This window comes from Buceros rhinoceros, unplaced genomic scaffold (genome assembly GCF_000710305.1).
Source record: "Buceros rhinoceros silvestris isolate BGI_N320 unplaced genomic scaffold, ASM71030v1 scaffold20998, whole genome shotgun sequence".
Classification (NCBI taxonomy): domain Eukaryota; kingdom Metazoa; phylum Chordata; class Aves; order Bucerotiformes; family Bucerotidae; genus Buceros; species Buceros rhinoceros.
In genome coordinates, this window is record NW_010426591.1 from 29,668 (window position 1) to 44,446 (window position 14,779).

The 14,779-nt window shown below is 50.3% G+C and overlaps 1 protein-coding gene across 1 annotated transcript in view; it reads left to right on the forward strand.

The window, feature by feature from the left end:
- The window catches only part of CNTN2 (contactin 2 (axonal)), a 15,340-nt gene extending 4,496 nt beyond the window's left edge, over positions 1 to 10,844 (forward strand). The window contains exons 3-23 of the mRNA XM_010141579.1: positions 1 to 63; positions 344 to 519; positions 846 to 941; positions 1,250 to 1,459; positions 2,049 to 2,148; positions 2,422 to 2,597; positions 3,283 to 3,419; positions 3,949 to 4,078; positions 4,961 to 5,111; positions 5,388 to 5,515; positions 5,875 to 6,050; positions 6,172 to 6,292; positions 6,567 to 6,725; positions 6,868 to 7,017; positions 7,727 to 7,797; positions 7,979 to 8,213; positions 8,635 to 8,750; positions 9,119 to 9,305; positions 9,671 to 9,783; positions 9,872 to 10,040; positions 10,735 to 10,844. Of these exons, the coding sequence (XP_010139881.1) occupies positions 1 to 63; positions 344 to 519; positions 846 to 941; positions 1,250 to 1,459; positions 2,049 to 2,148; positions 2,422 to 2,597; positions 3,283 to 3,419; positions 3,949 to 4,078; positions 4,961 to 5,111; positions 5,388 to 5,515; positions 5,875 to 6,050; positions 6,172 to 6,292; positions 6,567 to 6,725; positions 6,868 to 7,017; positions 7,727 to 7,797; positions 7,979 to 8,213; positions 8,635 to 8,750; positions 9,119 to 9,305; positions 9,671 to 9,783; positions 9,872 to 10,040; positions 10,735 to 10,844 (2,974 nt within the window). The remainder of the gene's footprint in view (positions 64 to 343; positions 520 to 845; positions 942 to 1,249; positions 1,460 to 2,048; positions 2,149 to 2,421; positions 2,598 to 3,282; positions 3,420 to 3,948; positions 4,079 to 4,960; positions 5,112 to 5,387; positions 5,516 to 5,874; positions 6,051 to 6,171; positions 6,293 to 6,566; positions 6,726 to 6,867; positions 7,018 to 7,726; positions 7,798 to 7,978; positions 8,214 to 8,634; positions 8,751 to 9,118; positions 9,306 to 9,670; positions 9,784 to 9,871; positions 10,041 to 10,734) is intronic.
- Positions 10,845 to 14,779: the final 3,935 nt, after the last annotated feature.

The following is a 14,779-nucleotide window of genomic DNA, read 5'->3' on the forward strand; positions in this document are numbered from 1 at the left end:
TTCAGCAGAAGAGAAAGTCACGCTGTCTTGTCGAGCGAGAGCCAGTCCTCCTGCGACCTACCGGTGAGCTCGCCTGCATGCTCTGAACCAGGGCGGGGACACAGCCATTGGGAGTTCTGCTTTCTGTTCTCCTCTTTTATATAAAGAAAACAACTAACATGGGACTCAGCCTCCTCCTCCGCATGCACTGTGCCATCCCTCGCAGGTCACAGACAGCTACCAAGCTCACTCACACCCCCCCACACTGCAGCGGGAAAACCGGACAGGCCCAGCCTGCTGCGAGGCACCGCGGGTGCTGCCAGGAGGATCTGCCCCTCTCACCCTTCACATGTCTTCTTGGCAGGTGGAAGATGAACGGCACAGAGATAAAGATGGAGCCAGATTCCCGTTACAGGCTGGTTGCGGGTGACCTTGTGATAAGCAACCCAGTGAAAGCCAAGGATGCTGGTTCCTACCAGTGTGTGGCATCTAACTCCAGGGGCACGGTGGTCAGCAGAGAAGCCTCCCTCCGCTTTGGCTGTAAGTTTGTCTCCACAAGGTAAATGAAAATCAGCCACAGTGATGCTGGGGGCAAACTGAACCCACCCGCCTTGCATTAATAAAGGCTGCAGAGAAGATCTCCTGTGCATGACACCCAACTTCATCACTTGGAGAACCCTCCGGGTGCTCTCCATGAACATGGAGGAGTGGCAGAGGTGTGGGGCACTATGGAGGAAGTCATGATATTTCTGGGTCTCCCTCTGTGCAGCCCCAGAAAAGAGCATCCTGTGGAGGGGGAGATAAAACACAGAAACTCCTCCAGCTGTTTGTTCAGTCCACAGACAGGGTTCACTTTGCATGTTTAGTTTTGCAGGAATTCTCCGCCGAAGAGCGAGACCCTGTGAAGATTACGGAAGGCTGGGGAGTGATGTTCGCCTGCAGCCCCCCTCCCCATTACCCAGGTAAGGGTTTGCATTTCAGCACTGCCACAAGCAGGGCTCAGCAGCACTGCCGGTGCCGGGTGGAGAGATACTCAGAGCAAGGGATTCCTAGACATGTGAGCACTCCTTGCTTTTCTTCGGGAATTTTAGGGAAACAAACCTGGTTTTAATTCAGATCCTGTAAAGCGACCAAGCAGAGGTAGGACTTTGCACATGGAGAAAGACCAGCTTCAGCTCAGACCGGTCTAGAATCCAGCCTGCTGGGTTTAATCCCACTGGAGAGGACACAGAAAACTCGTGCAGTGCGTTCCTTTTTCTTTCCCCCACAGGCTTGTCCTACCGATGGCTCCTGAATGAGTTTCCCAATTTCATCCCAGCCGATGGGAGGCGTTTCATCTCTCAAACCACAGGAAACCTTTACATTGCCAAGACAGAGGCTTCCGACCTGGGGAACTACTCGTGCTTTGCCACCAGCCACATCGACTTCGTCACCAAGAGTGTCTTCAGCAAGTTCTCCCGGCTCAGCCTCGCTGCAGAGGGTCAGTGCTCTGGGATTATCACAAGGGATCTGGGCAAAAGGCAAAATTAACAAGCTGCCGCAAAGCTCTCGGGCTCTGCAGGACACCAGCAGTGCACAAATCTCTCAGTGCCCTCTTGGGGAGCTTAAGAGCTTACAAAACTATTAATTGCCTGGAAGCTGGGGGAAGCAGCCCCTTCTCCAGGCTTTGCTGCTTGCGCAGCTACAAACCCCACCAGTGGGTTTCTCTGCTTGTAAAGGAGTCAGGCACAATGTGCAGCCTGCACGGGCCCATGTATCTCCAGGCTACTTCCCTCTGCCTTTGGTGACCTTGCAGCGGTGCAGCTAGAGATCCTTCCTGGGCAGAGCAAAGGGAGTTAAGAGGGTGGGAAATTAAGGAGAAACAGCACTGAGACAGTGTAAAGAGATTTTTAGAGGCTTTAGTAAGAGCTGTTTTAAAAAGAAAACAAAACTTAGTCTCTGTTGCCTTATCCAAATGCATGAAGGTTTTGGAAAGCAGCGTAACCTTGCAGGTACCTCTGCCCTTTAAGACCTCATATGGGCCACCTGAAGTCATCCGGAACTCCTCAATGGTGCTTTCCTTTTAACAGATGCCAGGCAGTATGCACCCAGCATAAAAGCCAGGTTTCCTGCAGACACCTACGCTCTGGCTGGGCAGATGGTGACTTTGGAGTGTTTTGCCTTCGGAAAGTGAGTGTAGCATCTGTGTCGCTCAGGCTCGGGATGGGGAGGGCATCGCTGAACCTGCAACTTTCACAGCCCCTCTCTTCAACGGGTCTGCTGTGGACTAGAGATGGAGGGGGAACAGGAGGAGGGACGAACTGGCTAAATGCATCTGTCTTGCTGGCCAAGGGCCAGCTCGGACAGGACCTGGGGGGGTCAAATGGGGATTGGGTTCCACTGCGCTGTAACACAGCGTGGGTTACCCGAGAGCTGGCCTTCACCAGGTTTTCTTTTACACAGCCCCGTTCCTCGAATCAAGTGGAGGAAGCTGGACGGGTCGCAGTCCTCCAAGTGGATCAGCAGCGAGCCCCTCTTGCAGATCCAGGATGTTGGCTTTGAGGATGAAGGCACTTACGAGTGTGAGGCTGAAAATGTCAAAGGCAGAGACACCTACCAGGGCCGCATCATCATTCAAGGTAACACACTCAACACCACACCCTTTCCAGAGCACAGCAAGATGCCCCAGGCAACAGACTGAGCCTTTGGGAGTGAAATACCACCTCTGTGCCTGCCTCGTGTCAGCCATAATTAAAGCTATTGCACAGCCCTAACAAAGACCTGCAGAGATGGCTGATACCTGTGGATACCTTTAGGCTACGGCAAGTAGAGAGACACCCCCAAACCTGCCCTAAAATAATTCTAGCAAGAAAGAGGTAACCAGGGAAGGAAGCATTGCAGTAAACCCCAAACTTGGCTCTCAACCAAGATCCAATCCAAGCCGGGGGTGCTTCCACAAGGGTTAGTGCTTGCAGTCAGATCTAGTCAAGCTACAAAATTTAACCAAGTTCACTTAGCCTGGCTCCAGTCTTCCCTGAAGTTCAGGAATGACTGCATTAGCTCTTGAGAAACCATAATGTTCTTCCTCAGCTCTGGATTCTGCTGTAGCTCTGTGCAGTCCACGTGCAGAGCTGCAGCCAGACCTGTAGTGGACTCAGCCTTGCGCTGCTGCACAACTGGTGAAGGCTGTTACTATGGCGAAACACGCTGCGATAAAGAAATCTGCCAGCAGAGATGGCACAATGAGCATCCCTCTGCCTGCTTGGCACGACAAAGCTCTGCTCTGATCTTCCTGGCTCTGCCACTTCTCTTGCTCCTTTGCAGCTCAGCCGGAGTGGCTGAAGGTGATCACAGACACAGAAGCTGACATCGGGTCCGACCTGCGCTGGAGCTGCGCAGCTGCCGGCAAACCCAGGCCCACAGTCCGATGGCTTCGGGACGGGCAGCCGCTGACCTCCCAGGTACCGCCAGTGCAGGTCTGACAGCGAGAGCAGCTCAGCCAGTGCACACCAGAACCTGCAGTACTGAACCTGTCACTTCAGACTTAGACCCTCTCCTGCCTCGCTGCATCTCAATCCCGTTTTATCACCCCGCATCCCTATTCCATGTGCCCCCATGAGGCTGCAAAGCAATGCCACAGTCCTGACCAACTGCAGCTTCCTTCTCCTGTCACTGCCCCCCCAGCCACTGCTTCGTGCAGCTGCAGGAACTCACAGCCAGTTCTCAAGGTGGATGGATAGACGTTCTACCTGTCTCTGTTGACCTGCACGTTGCTGCTCAGACATGCACAAGTCTCAGCAAACAGAGCACGGTGATGTGGGGTAGTGACTGGACAGACGGAATAAAGCATCCTGCGTTTTCTCTCGTGGAAAACCAGGCTGGCTTCAAACTGGCATAAAAGTCTGTAATGAAACTCAACCCTGAACACACAAGGGTTGAGTTCCATTGTTGTTTTTCTCATCTAATGGGTTCATCCTCTTGTTTGCACAGAACCGCATCGAAGTGAGCGGTGGAGAGCTGAGATTTTCCAAGCTAGTCCTGGAGGACTCTGGCATGTATCAGTGTGTGGCTGAGAACAAGCATGGCACAGTATATGCAAGCGCTGAATTAACAGTGCAAGGTAATCTCTCATTTCCCAGTGCTCTGGGTTTCAATGGGACACCGAAGGATTTTAGATCTCTTCCTAATATCCTACGCTTGCGATCTCAGAGTAAGATAAGAGCAGACAAAACCTGCTTCACTCACCACTGAAATATAGTTGCTGGTTCAACAAGACACTATACAACTCTTTAAAATTTGAACCTTGTGTAAATTCGGTAATGCCAAAGAAAGACAACAAGGACATCTGTTTAGCTCCAGAAAGTGTACAGGACAGAGAGCAGCAGCATGAGCTCCCTCCCACTACACTGCCTTCCTCTTTTTTGGACAATGGAGGTCAAAGAAAAGAGTCCAGTATCCATTCAGCCTTGGGTTGATGGTGACTGGAACTGGACTGATGCCAAACTTGTTCCACATTAGTCTAAAAGTGTATCTTCTTGCAGTCAGTGGATGCCAGGGATAAATTAAAGGCCCTGAGCATCAACTGTTCAGCATTAACACTGCAATGCATGAGGGCAACAGACAAAACTCAGCTCTACCTCTGCAGTTCCAGGAGTTTTAGGCAAGCTGGGTGTCTGCATTGGTGACTCTGGTCAGGATATTGAAGAGAATATCCTCTACATTTTCAAAAGCAGCTGTTCTTGTGTCTCTCAAAGACCTTGCACTTGTTAGGGTCATATCGCCATCGCTAAGTACGACACGTGTCACACAGCACCTGCCTCGGCAAGCGTTAGAAAGCACCCAGCAGCAGAGGACTCCCTCCTCCATCCCGCTCACCAGATATTGCCATGCTTCTGTTACCAAGTCATCTCACCGCAAACCCACACCTAGCAATGTGGCAGCTGAAATGCTCGCAGAGCAGGCCTTCCCAGTCAGACCTTAACCCTCTTTCTTTCCTCTGTAGCCTTAGCACCAGATTTTAGACTAAACCCAGTGAAGCGACTGATTCCTGCAGCCCGAAGTGGGAAGGTCATCATCCCCTGCCAGCCAAGAGCAGCACCAAAAGCCACCGTGCTCTGGACCAAAGGGACTGAACTCCTGACCAACAGTAGCAGGTAGCAGCACAGTGTCAGCTTCTACCTAGAAACCATAGCTAATATCACTCTTTTTTTTTCTTGCCAGAAGACTGGACTTGATGACCCAATATGCTGCTACGTCCCTGAGCACAAGCACTTTGTTACTCCTCTAGTTTCTCCTTTAGAAAACTCCTACCTAGTATTTTGCAGTCCTGTCTTTATCACCATTTTCTCTAAAATGAGCAAGTGCTGGAAATGGTCAAGCAGAGTGAACAGACATTTTAACCTTCCCCTTGTATGGTTCTTCCTTTCCAGGGTGACTATTACCACAGATGGCACCTTGATCCTTCAGAATATCAGCAAATCTGATGAGGGGAAGTATACCTGCTTTGCTGAGAATTTCATGGGCAAAGCCAACAGCACCGGAATCCTCTCTGTTCGAGGTAGAGATGTTTGCCTTGATTTTGGGTCAACTGAGCAAAAAACACCTAAGAATGCCCTGATGTGCTATTTCTCCTTGTGCTCCCCAAGAGCAATGCAGTACTCAGGGAATCAGAGACACTCCAGCTTGTGGAGCAGCAAACCTGACCCACCAGATCAGACCTACCAACAACTGGTCCTTGAGAAAAGAATTTCCATAACCCCTGTAATCCTTCATCTTCCTCCTGTAAATCTAGAGCTGTTTAGAGAGGGATGACACCAAGCTAGGAAGTGTCAGTTGGTCTGGATGCTCCGCAGCGTTCCCATGTATCTGCTACACAGACATTTGCAGCTAACAGCCCTCCCTGCTCTTTCTCTGCAGATGCCACCAAAATCACACTGGCACCGTCTAGTGCTGATATCAACGTCGGTGAAAACCTCACTCTGCAATGTCACGCTTCCCACGATCCAACTATGGACCTGACCTTCACCTGGTCGCTAGATGATTTCCCCATTGACTTTGACAAGTTGGAGGGGCACTACCGGCGAGCCAGCGTGGTGAGCAGAAAGGGCATCAAGAAGGGCTGGAAGCTAAAAACAGCCTCTTTGTTTGCACTTGAATGCTGGATTGTGATCAGGCATGTTCTCATGCTCTCTCCACTGTCTTTTCCCCACGCAGAAGGAAGCTATTGGGGACCTCAGCATCTTCAACACTCAGCTAAAGCACTCGGGGCGGTACACGTGTACAGCCCAGACGGTTGTGGACAGTGCTTCGGAGTCGGCCACGGTCACTGTCAGGGGTAATTTGCTCCTTACAAACCTGAAGTAACAGCACGGTCCTTGAAGGGATCAGCTCGCTCTTCACTTGCGACCACCTCACCATCTAATATTTGAACTGGGTGGGACAGATTTGAGCTTTAGAAAAGGCTGGGACTGGAGGTGAAGCTTCCCAGCTACCAGAAAAGAAAGGCCTGATTTTGATTTATGACTTGAACAACATAAAGAGCAATAAGCCTCCAAATCCTCCAAATCTTTCATCTTACTAACGTATTTGTCTGTCTCCCACCATTTCAGGACCTCCAGGCCCCCCTGGGGGCGTGGTGGTGAGGGACATTGGTGACACTACCGTCCAGCTGAGCTGGAGCCGCGGCTTTGACAACCACAGCCCTATCGCCAGGTACATCATCGAGGCTCGGACCCTCCTCTCCAGCAAATGGAAGCAGATGCGTACCAGTAAGTGTCTTGATGGCAGCAGCGGTGGCATGGACCGTGCTGGCTGCAGGACACCAGCTCGCTGCTGAGATCTTGCTCCATGCTCGTACGCCAGCTGCCACTCGCTCTATTTGTTCTCTTCTTGTGTTATTGGATTATATAGATCCCATCAATATTGAAGGCAATGCAGAGACAGCCCAGGTGGTGAACCTCATTCCTTGGATGGATTATGAGTTTCGGGTCTTAGCAAGTAACATCCTTGGAGTTGGGGAGCCAAGTTTACCCTCCAGCAAAATCCGAACCAAAGAAGCAGGTACGTGCCGATGTGCTCAGAGGCAGAGAGGGGAGTCAGAGGTACGCGTCCCTACGTGCTGGAGGGGGAAGGCAGGCTGGCAGCATGTCTTGGACCCAATTAGTCATCTTCTGGAGTGCTCCTAGAGGTGATGTCATCCCAACATTTTCTGCCTTTTTGCCCATTTACACATCAAAGACAAAGCAGCACCAGAGCTGGCAGCTAACTTCACCAGCATTAGCTACAACACATTAAACCGTGCTAACCCCCCCTCAGATCCTGAACCGTCTGGGCAGCCCTGCTCTGGTGCAGAGCACAGCTCCGCAAAGACAAGGAAAATTCCCCAGCAAATGGCTGTGAATGTTCATTCTATCTTCTGCCGCTTGAACGTGCAGGCAGAAGAGATGTAAGAACAGCAGGAGAATGGCTCTCAACATACCAAATGCTTATCAACTACTTTGCAATCAAAGCTCTCCTCCAGATCCCTGCTTTGGAGCTTGATTCTTGCCCCCTCTGAGACATGCTGCCTCCATATATGCTTGTCAGGCACTAGCCAGTATTTTAGACCTAATTTTCATAAACTCATGGCTCAAAATCTAGAGACCAGCACTTCCATACGAGCTGCCAAAGCCCGGCTACTCCGGGACAGCGCAGTGTCTATGCTCATCCTCATCACTGCTGTTATCTTAACCCAACCTGTGCTGTCTGCTTTTGTTTGGGGACCCGACAGCACCTACTGTGGCACCATCTGGGCTCAGCGGCGGTGGAGGGGCTCCCAATGAGCTGATCATCAACTGGACGGTAAGTCAGCAGCACGGCACCAGCCGTGGATGCTGGGAGAGGGCCAAGGGGAGGAACACATGCTGTTTCTTTTGGGAAATCAGTGCTGCAATTACAATTTTGATACGCTGTTGAGCCCAACACTGCTCAGTCCAAAGCGTTGCTCGTTTGAACAGACAAAGGCTCCTCTCTCTGTCCACAGCCGACACTGCGGGATTACCAGAACGGAGACGGATTTGGCTACATCCTGTCGTTTCGCAAGAAAGGCACCCAGGGGTGGCTGACGGCAAGGGTGCCGCACGCAGAATCGCTGCACTACGTCTACCGCAACGAGAGTATCAGTCCCTACACCCCCTTTGAAGTGAAGATCAAAGCATACAACAGGAAAGGAGAGGGACCGGAGAGCCTCACCGCCATCGTGTACTCTGCAGAGGAAGGTAAAGAGGGACTGCAGAATTCACCATGCTTTGTCCAACCAGCCAACAGGTCCTCAAGCAGCTCCCTGCAGAGCTGTGGCTGTCTGGGAGCTCCATGATAGGAGAGTTCCTTTTACTCAAAGAACAGGGATTTCGGCATAACATTTATATTCTACTTCAAACTCCCAGCTAGATTTTCGCTCAGCCCCGCCATGCCTGTGCACCCCGAGCTCAGAGCATCACAGGTCCTCACAGCACAGCTGTGGCCCTGTGTGTCCTCCAAAGTCCCCAAACCCCTCCCCCTCGCTTTGCTCTGGGCACAGACCATCAGCTGCCTGGCAGCACGGTAACGGTGCTGTGGGAGAGCCCGTCGTTTCAGTACGGTGATTACGCTGCCTGGAGTTAGGAAAAGGATTTGATTCCCTTTTGTTGTCTTTTTCAGAACCAAAAGTGGCTCCTTTCAGAGTTACAGCCAAGGCTGTGCTGTCCTCAGAAATGGATGTGACCTGGGAGCCTGTCGAGCAGGGAGACATGACCGGAGTGCTTCTGGGCTACGAGGTACGAGCCTGCCGTGGGAATGAAACACTGGAACTGAGATGGGAGAGTTCGGCAAAGAGAATTAGCCCAGGCTGAGTGAGGTGAAAGGAAACAGCACTTTGTTTCTAAAGATGGAGGATAATTAATGGACAGCATGTGGCTCTAATGAGGCCAGTATTGCTGCTCACACGAGATCAGCAAGAGAGAAACATCCTTTTTTTCCTCTGCTTGCCTTTCACACAGGCTGTAACTTATTCCCAGGCATGTACTAAGCAGAACACACAGAAACACACACCAAAGAGTCTCCAGCGCTGGCTGTGGATGGACGAAGTCTGGTATCTGCAGGTGCCTCTATCCTTACTAAACCCATCATTCCCTTTTCTATTCAGATCCGCTACTGGAAGGATGGTGACAAAGAGGAGGCAGCTGACAGAGTGCGAACAGCGGGGCTGGTCACATCAGCTCATATAACAGGCCTAAACCCCAACACGAAATACCACGTGTCAGTCAGAGCTTACAACCGGGCTGGAACCGGCCCCCCCAGTCCCTCTACCAACCTCACAACAACAAAACCACGTGAGTGAGGCCTGACCACCTCTGTTTTGCACATTTTACTCCCTGGGGCTGCTGATTTCTCCAGAGAACCCCCAATGATCAGCTCACTGATCAGCTTTTTCATCCTGGTGTTCTAATGCGATCTTAAGTAGTCCATAAAACAGTTCCCTGGATTTCCCAAGGTCAGTCTTGTGCTCTGTGTATCACCTATCTGAGAAGATCTGTGCTCACAGGCATGTTTGCTGGGACACTTCCCTTTAAACCAACCACAGTGGTGCCCTCGGCCCTGTCAACCAGTTGTAGAGTCTCAGGAGACGGTTGTAACAGCACAACCTTCTCACCAGTCCCTGACTTACTGAACCTCTGTCTTGTTCTGGATCTCTTAGCACCAAAGAAGCCACCTGGCAACATCTCCTGGACTTTCTCTGGATCCACAGTCAGCATCAAGTGGGATCCAGTGGTGGCGAAGGCAGATGAGTCTGTGGTTACGGGGTACAAGGTACAGACAGCGCGTAGCTGGCTTTCTCTTACAGGTGACCCTAAGGAAGTCACAGTGAATGTAAACTCAGACTTGTCTCTTCCCACAGATGCTTTACAGGCAGGATTCCCACTCGGCTCCCACGTTATACCTGGCCAGCAGGAGCCGGATCGACATCCCTGTCCCTGAAGACTTCACTCATGCCTTTGTACAGATCAGGGTGACAGGCCCTGGGGGAGATGGTATCCCAGCAGAAGTTCACATCCTCCGAAACAGCGGTATGTGTGCTCCTCTGACTACACATCCAGGCACAGACACTCGTTACAGGGAGCTTCATGGGCCACTGCAAAACGAGCTCAGAGAGCGGGGTTAATCTGCAGGACCACCTGCCAATCGCTACCACTGCTCTTTGACAACGCCTTGGTCGTACCTCCTCCCCTGCCTGGCCATAGCACAGTAACAACAAACACTACGATGTTTTAAAATCCCTGCCAGGGACACCGGGAACATCCTACCCCAGGGGCTGAGATTCTGGAACTGGTCTTTAGGTCCTTTGTGCTGTTCACTCAGAGGAGTTTCTGACATATTCTTCTCCAGCGTCCACCAGCAAACTTCTCCCCAGACTCTGAGCAACCTTCAAGTCTAGTCTGAACCCAGTTTCATTGTTTGTAGTTAAAGCCCTCAAGGCCACACACAAGCCCAACTTACATTCACTGAGTGAAATGCTGCCTGTGAGGCCCTGACCCCAGCTACAGCAGGTTCCCTTGAATCAGGGGTAAGTACTCGGGGCCCACCTCTAAATTCTTGTTTCGAATACAAGTGTTCTGGGTAGCTTCATGAGCAACAATCACAATACGAACACACACAACCCCAGAACTAACATTTTACTAACCCTCCCAACTCTTTCCTCAAGGCATGCGGTTGTGTCTGTGCAACAAGACAGTTGCTTCTTCCCTGTTCCCTCTCTTTCAGGGACAAGTATGATGGTGGAAGACTCTGTGACGAGGCCAGTGCCACATGCTGTCGTTATCACCACTAACTCTCTAGTAATGGTGGCCCTGATCAGCTACCTGGAGCTCTGACGGTGGCCAGCGCAGCAGAGGACTCCTGGACATGCTTCCTCCCAAGCCAGTGGGGAACTACAGACTTGGCTGCTGCACCTTCAAGTTTGTACCACAGCAGCACCACAGAGAAAGGATTCAACAACATAGTTTTGAGGGAGGAAGGAAGAAACAGCTTTTCTGTTTGTTTTTTTGAAGAATATAAGCTTTCATACAAGATATGGGTCTTTAACTGATTAAAAATTTTTTTAAAGACACGAGTAAAACAAAGAAGAATTCTCCATGAATTCTGACGGCCAACTGCCCCACACACTGTATCTAGTAGGTTTTCTGCCTTACGAAGCCATGTACTAAAATACCCAGACTGCTAAATTGGACTTTTTTTTAAATATGTACGGTGAATTTTGTGGGGGGGATAAGGGGTGGACGGGGACTGAGGACTTCACAGTGATTAGCATGTCCGTACTGATCCCACTCACACCATCTCTAACAAATCACGGGACAGGATTTTCTGTCTCCTCCCCCCATAACATGAGCCAAATTCTGCAGCAACCAGCCCAAGGAGATAAAGCCACACAAGAGATTGATCTCTGCTCCACCCCAAAGACAGGGGAACACAGATTTTAGATTGTGAAAAGCTTTTTTACAACCCTGGTGTTAACTTGCAACCCCGGCCCATTGTTTGTACGAACTATTATGCTGTGAGGTGCAATGTTCAATGTTATCCGTATCCCATGTGCTTTTGGGGTGGTTTTGTTGTACGGTTTGTTTGTTTCCTTTTTGTTTGGGGAAGAGAAGGGGTGAACGAGAGGGAGGTACTTTCCTAGCATCCACTAATTCAGAGAGGTGGTAAAGGAGAGGTCAACATACCCAGTTTCAATAGAGAGAGGGTCTTAAAGGAGGAAGGAAAAGGAATATTACATAATTTAACCAAGAACTGGAGACTCGAGGAAGCCATCACTGGGGCAACAAAGAAACCCTGGACTCAGTTGGATTCATCACCCTACACCAACAGCTCCTTCCAGCCGAAACACTGGCCTCAACTGGGGACTGCGAGACCAAGATCCAGTCACTGTCAGGCTGGTTCTCAGGTCCAAGGCTCACGCAGCTACTGCAAACGGGAGGGGTGGTACCCCAGGGACACACAGGGATAGCCAGGTGCACTGTTAACTAAAATGGTTGGGAATAGATGTTGCATATTAAAATCTCGCTGCCCCCTGGTAAAGCAATGACCCAAGTGAACGAGAAGCTGATTTACTTACACTGCTTGCTGGGTAGAGCCCAGGCACCCTTCCCTGCCTGTACCATACTCCCTCCCAGCCAACAACACTGGCCTGAGCAACCTCAGCTCCAGAATTCCCTGACAAAGGGCTACTTTGGCAGGACTGCATAATGGCAAGAGACTGACACACAGTTTCTGCCCCGGATGCCAATTCCTTGCCCTTGCTCATCATTTTAACAGGACTGTGACCTGGGCCTTATGACCTTTGAGAGATTACACACCTAAATCCCTGCTCCAGGAGATATCTGTAATAGCCCATCGCAATGTTTTGAGCATCTGGTCTACCCTGGAAGCAGGAAGGTAAATGCACTGCTAGGTTCACACCTTGTGATGCCAACAGCGAGCTCCAGGCTGAGAGGACTCCCATGTGTTTAGCAAACAGGAGAAATGTTTTAATAAACAGGCAAAGAAAAATAAACTTAATGGAAGAGTCTGAACATTCAGAGCGCAGTCGCAGCAAAAAGAAAGGGCACCTCCCTGTTTCCATCACAAATGACACCCAGGATAAAGTGGAAAAAAGACAACAGCTCCCACTGATACGCAGCAGACAGCAGCAGGCACGGAACCACCACCCCAGACCCTGCCCCAAGCTTCCTCCAGGTCCCTCTGCAGCTCTCCATGAATCACACCCTTGGTTCCTCGAGCAGGCTGAAACACTTCTTTCAGAAGGACAATAGCTAAACAGAAATTATATTTTTGTATGATTTATGTTCTTGAAGATTTAAAAGTGTTTTTACCGATGTTTGGCAGCTTTGTTTGGAAAAGTATTTTATGTTGTTAATTCAGCATTTTTTGTTCTCACCTCCGTCTTGCTGGGCCTTCAACCTTTCTCCCACAAAAGATGGGATGAAGACAAAATGAGGAATTCAGTGTTAGCTCAAAAGCAGAAGAAATTAGGGCTTGGGCAACAGTTACTTGACTGACATGCAGAACTAGCAGTAGCCACAATGACAGCATTTAGGAGGCATAAACTAACAGGACCTGATGGATGTTCAGAGCACCGTGGGATGATGCCCACTGCAACCCTGCAGAATCACGGCCCCGATCCAGGAGAGGAGTGAACAAAAGCAGCAAGGTCGAACGATGTGCCCAAAGAACCTTTACAGCATGGAGATGCAGATGCTGGTCTTGGCGAGTAGCTGGGGGGTCTGCTGACTCCTCAAGGAACTGCTGAGGGCGATGGAGCTGCTCCAGTGCACAGCCTGTGAGGTTCACACTGCTTTCAGGCTCTGTGTGAGGCTCCATCATGCATGACCAGTGCCATCCAGGGCAGCCAAAACGCTGCTCTCCCAAGGGGCTGCTACACCTGCATGCCCATGGACACAGCTACTTCCCCTCAGGGGCTGCACACCAGACAATTCCAGAGCCGAAGAACATGCTCCGATGTACCTCATGTAGGACAAACTCTCACAAGCAAGCAAAGCCAAGCAAGTTCTCCTGCGAAGTTCAAGGGCTGAGGTTCAGCATCAGTCTGGGTCTGACCATACTGTGTGGTGCTTCTTTGAGAAACCTGGTCTCTATAGATGCTCCCAAATGTGGCTGGTGGCTCTGTCTGTTGTATTGAGCTGCCCAGTGTTGGACAGCAAGAGCTCCACAGCACGGTGAATACACAATCTAGATACTGCTGCGGCACTAGGTTTTAAACAGCAGTCCTGCAACACTTCCCTGGGAAGTTAATACATTTTCCAGACATTTCTTTGTTAAACTAGACCACAGGCACATTTATATCAGAATTCAAAAACTACAGGAGCTGGATTTCCACTGGTCAGGTTTGCTCTGCTCTGCCCTGCAAGCGGCTGATCATATTCTCATTTCTAAAGCTGATGGGACAGTATTTTCTAAAGCCTTCAAACAACAAGCATATCCCCTTAAAAGTTAAAAGTCTTCAATCTGAATTCAAGCTACGCCTCTTTTTTGAGAAGGTAAACCATCAGTACGTACGGTTCCTCCAGTGTGTATTTTAACCCAAAACACTGCTGAGTTTTGGCGACGTTTTCAGGATTACACATAGCAGCGAGGAGGTGTGACCTAGAGACAACCACCACTGCCTTACCAACACCTGCTTTCTCTGCTGCCCAGTCCTTGCCCAGCACGGGCAGCCACAGCTCAGCTAACATTGACGTTTCCTGAGCATGAGCATAAAGAAACTCTGAAAAACACACATGGTAAACAGGCACTCTGTCCCCCACAGGTTTTTTTGAAATTTGGGGGAATTTGTTGATACTCCAGAGCTGCAGAGCAGAAAAGGTAGTGGCATGTTATAAAAGACTACAGGGAAACACCTCTGGTGAAGGACAGGGCACACGGGGAGGGAGAGGGACAGAAAAGATTTTCCACGCGCCACACTGGTAGGTGAGAAGGGCCAAGTTCAGACCCAGAGGGTTACAGACAGGCAGAAAGGATGGGCAGAAAAGATTTCAACACCTTCCCAGAGTTCACTGGCTTTACGCTGTGGCATTAAGCTGCAAATCAATTTCCTGTCTCATTAACAATCCCCTCCAAGTAATCGCTTTGAGCATTTGCTTTAGAGATTAACTTCCAGGGATGAGTTAGGTGCCATGGGGTTTGTTCTCAGCGCTGTACGGGCTTGCTAAGGAAAGCCATCACATTTCACAGGGTCTGTAGCAAAAGCTGACCTGACCTAGGGGCTGTAAGGTGTATGCAACAAGGTAGA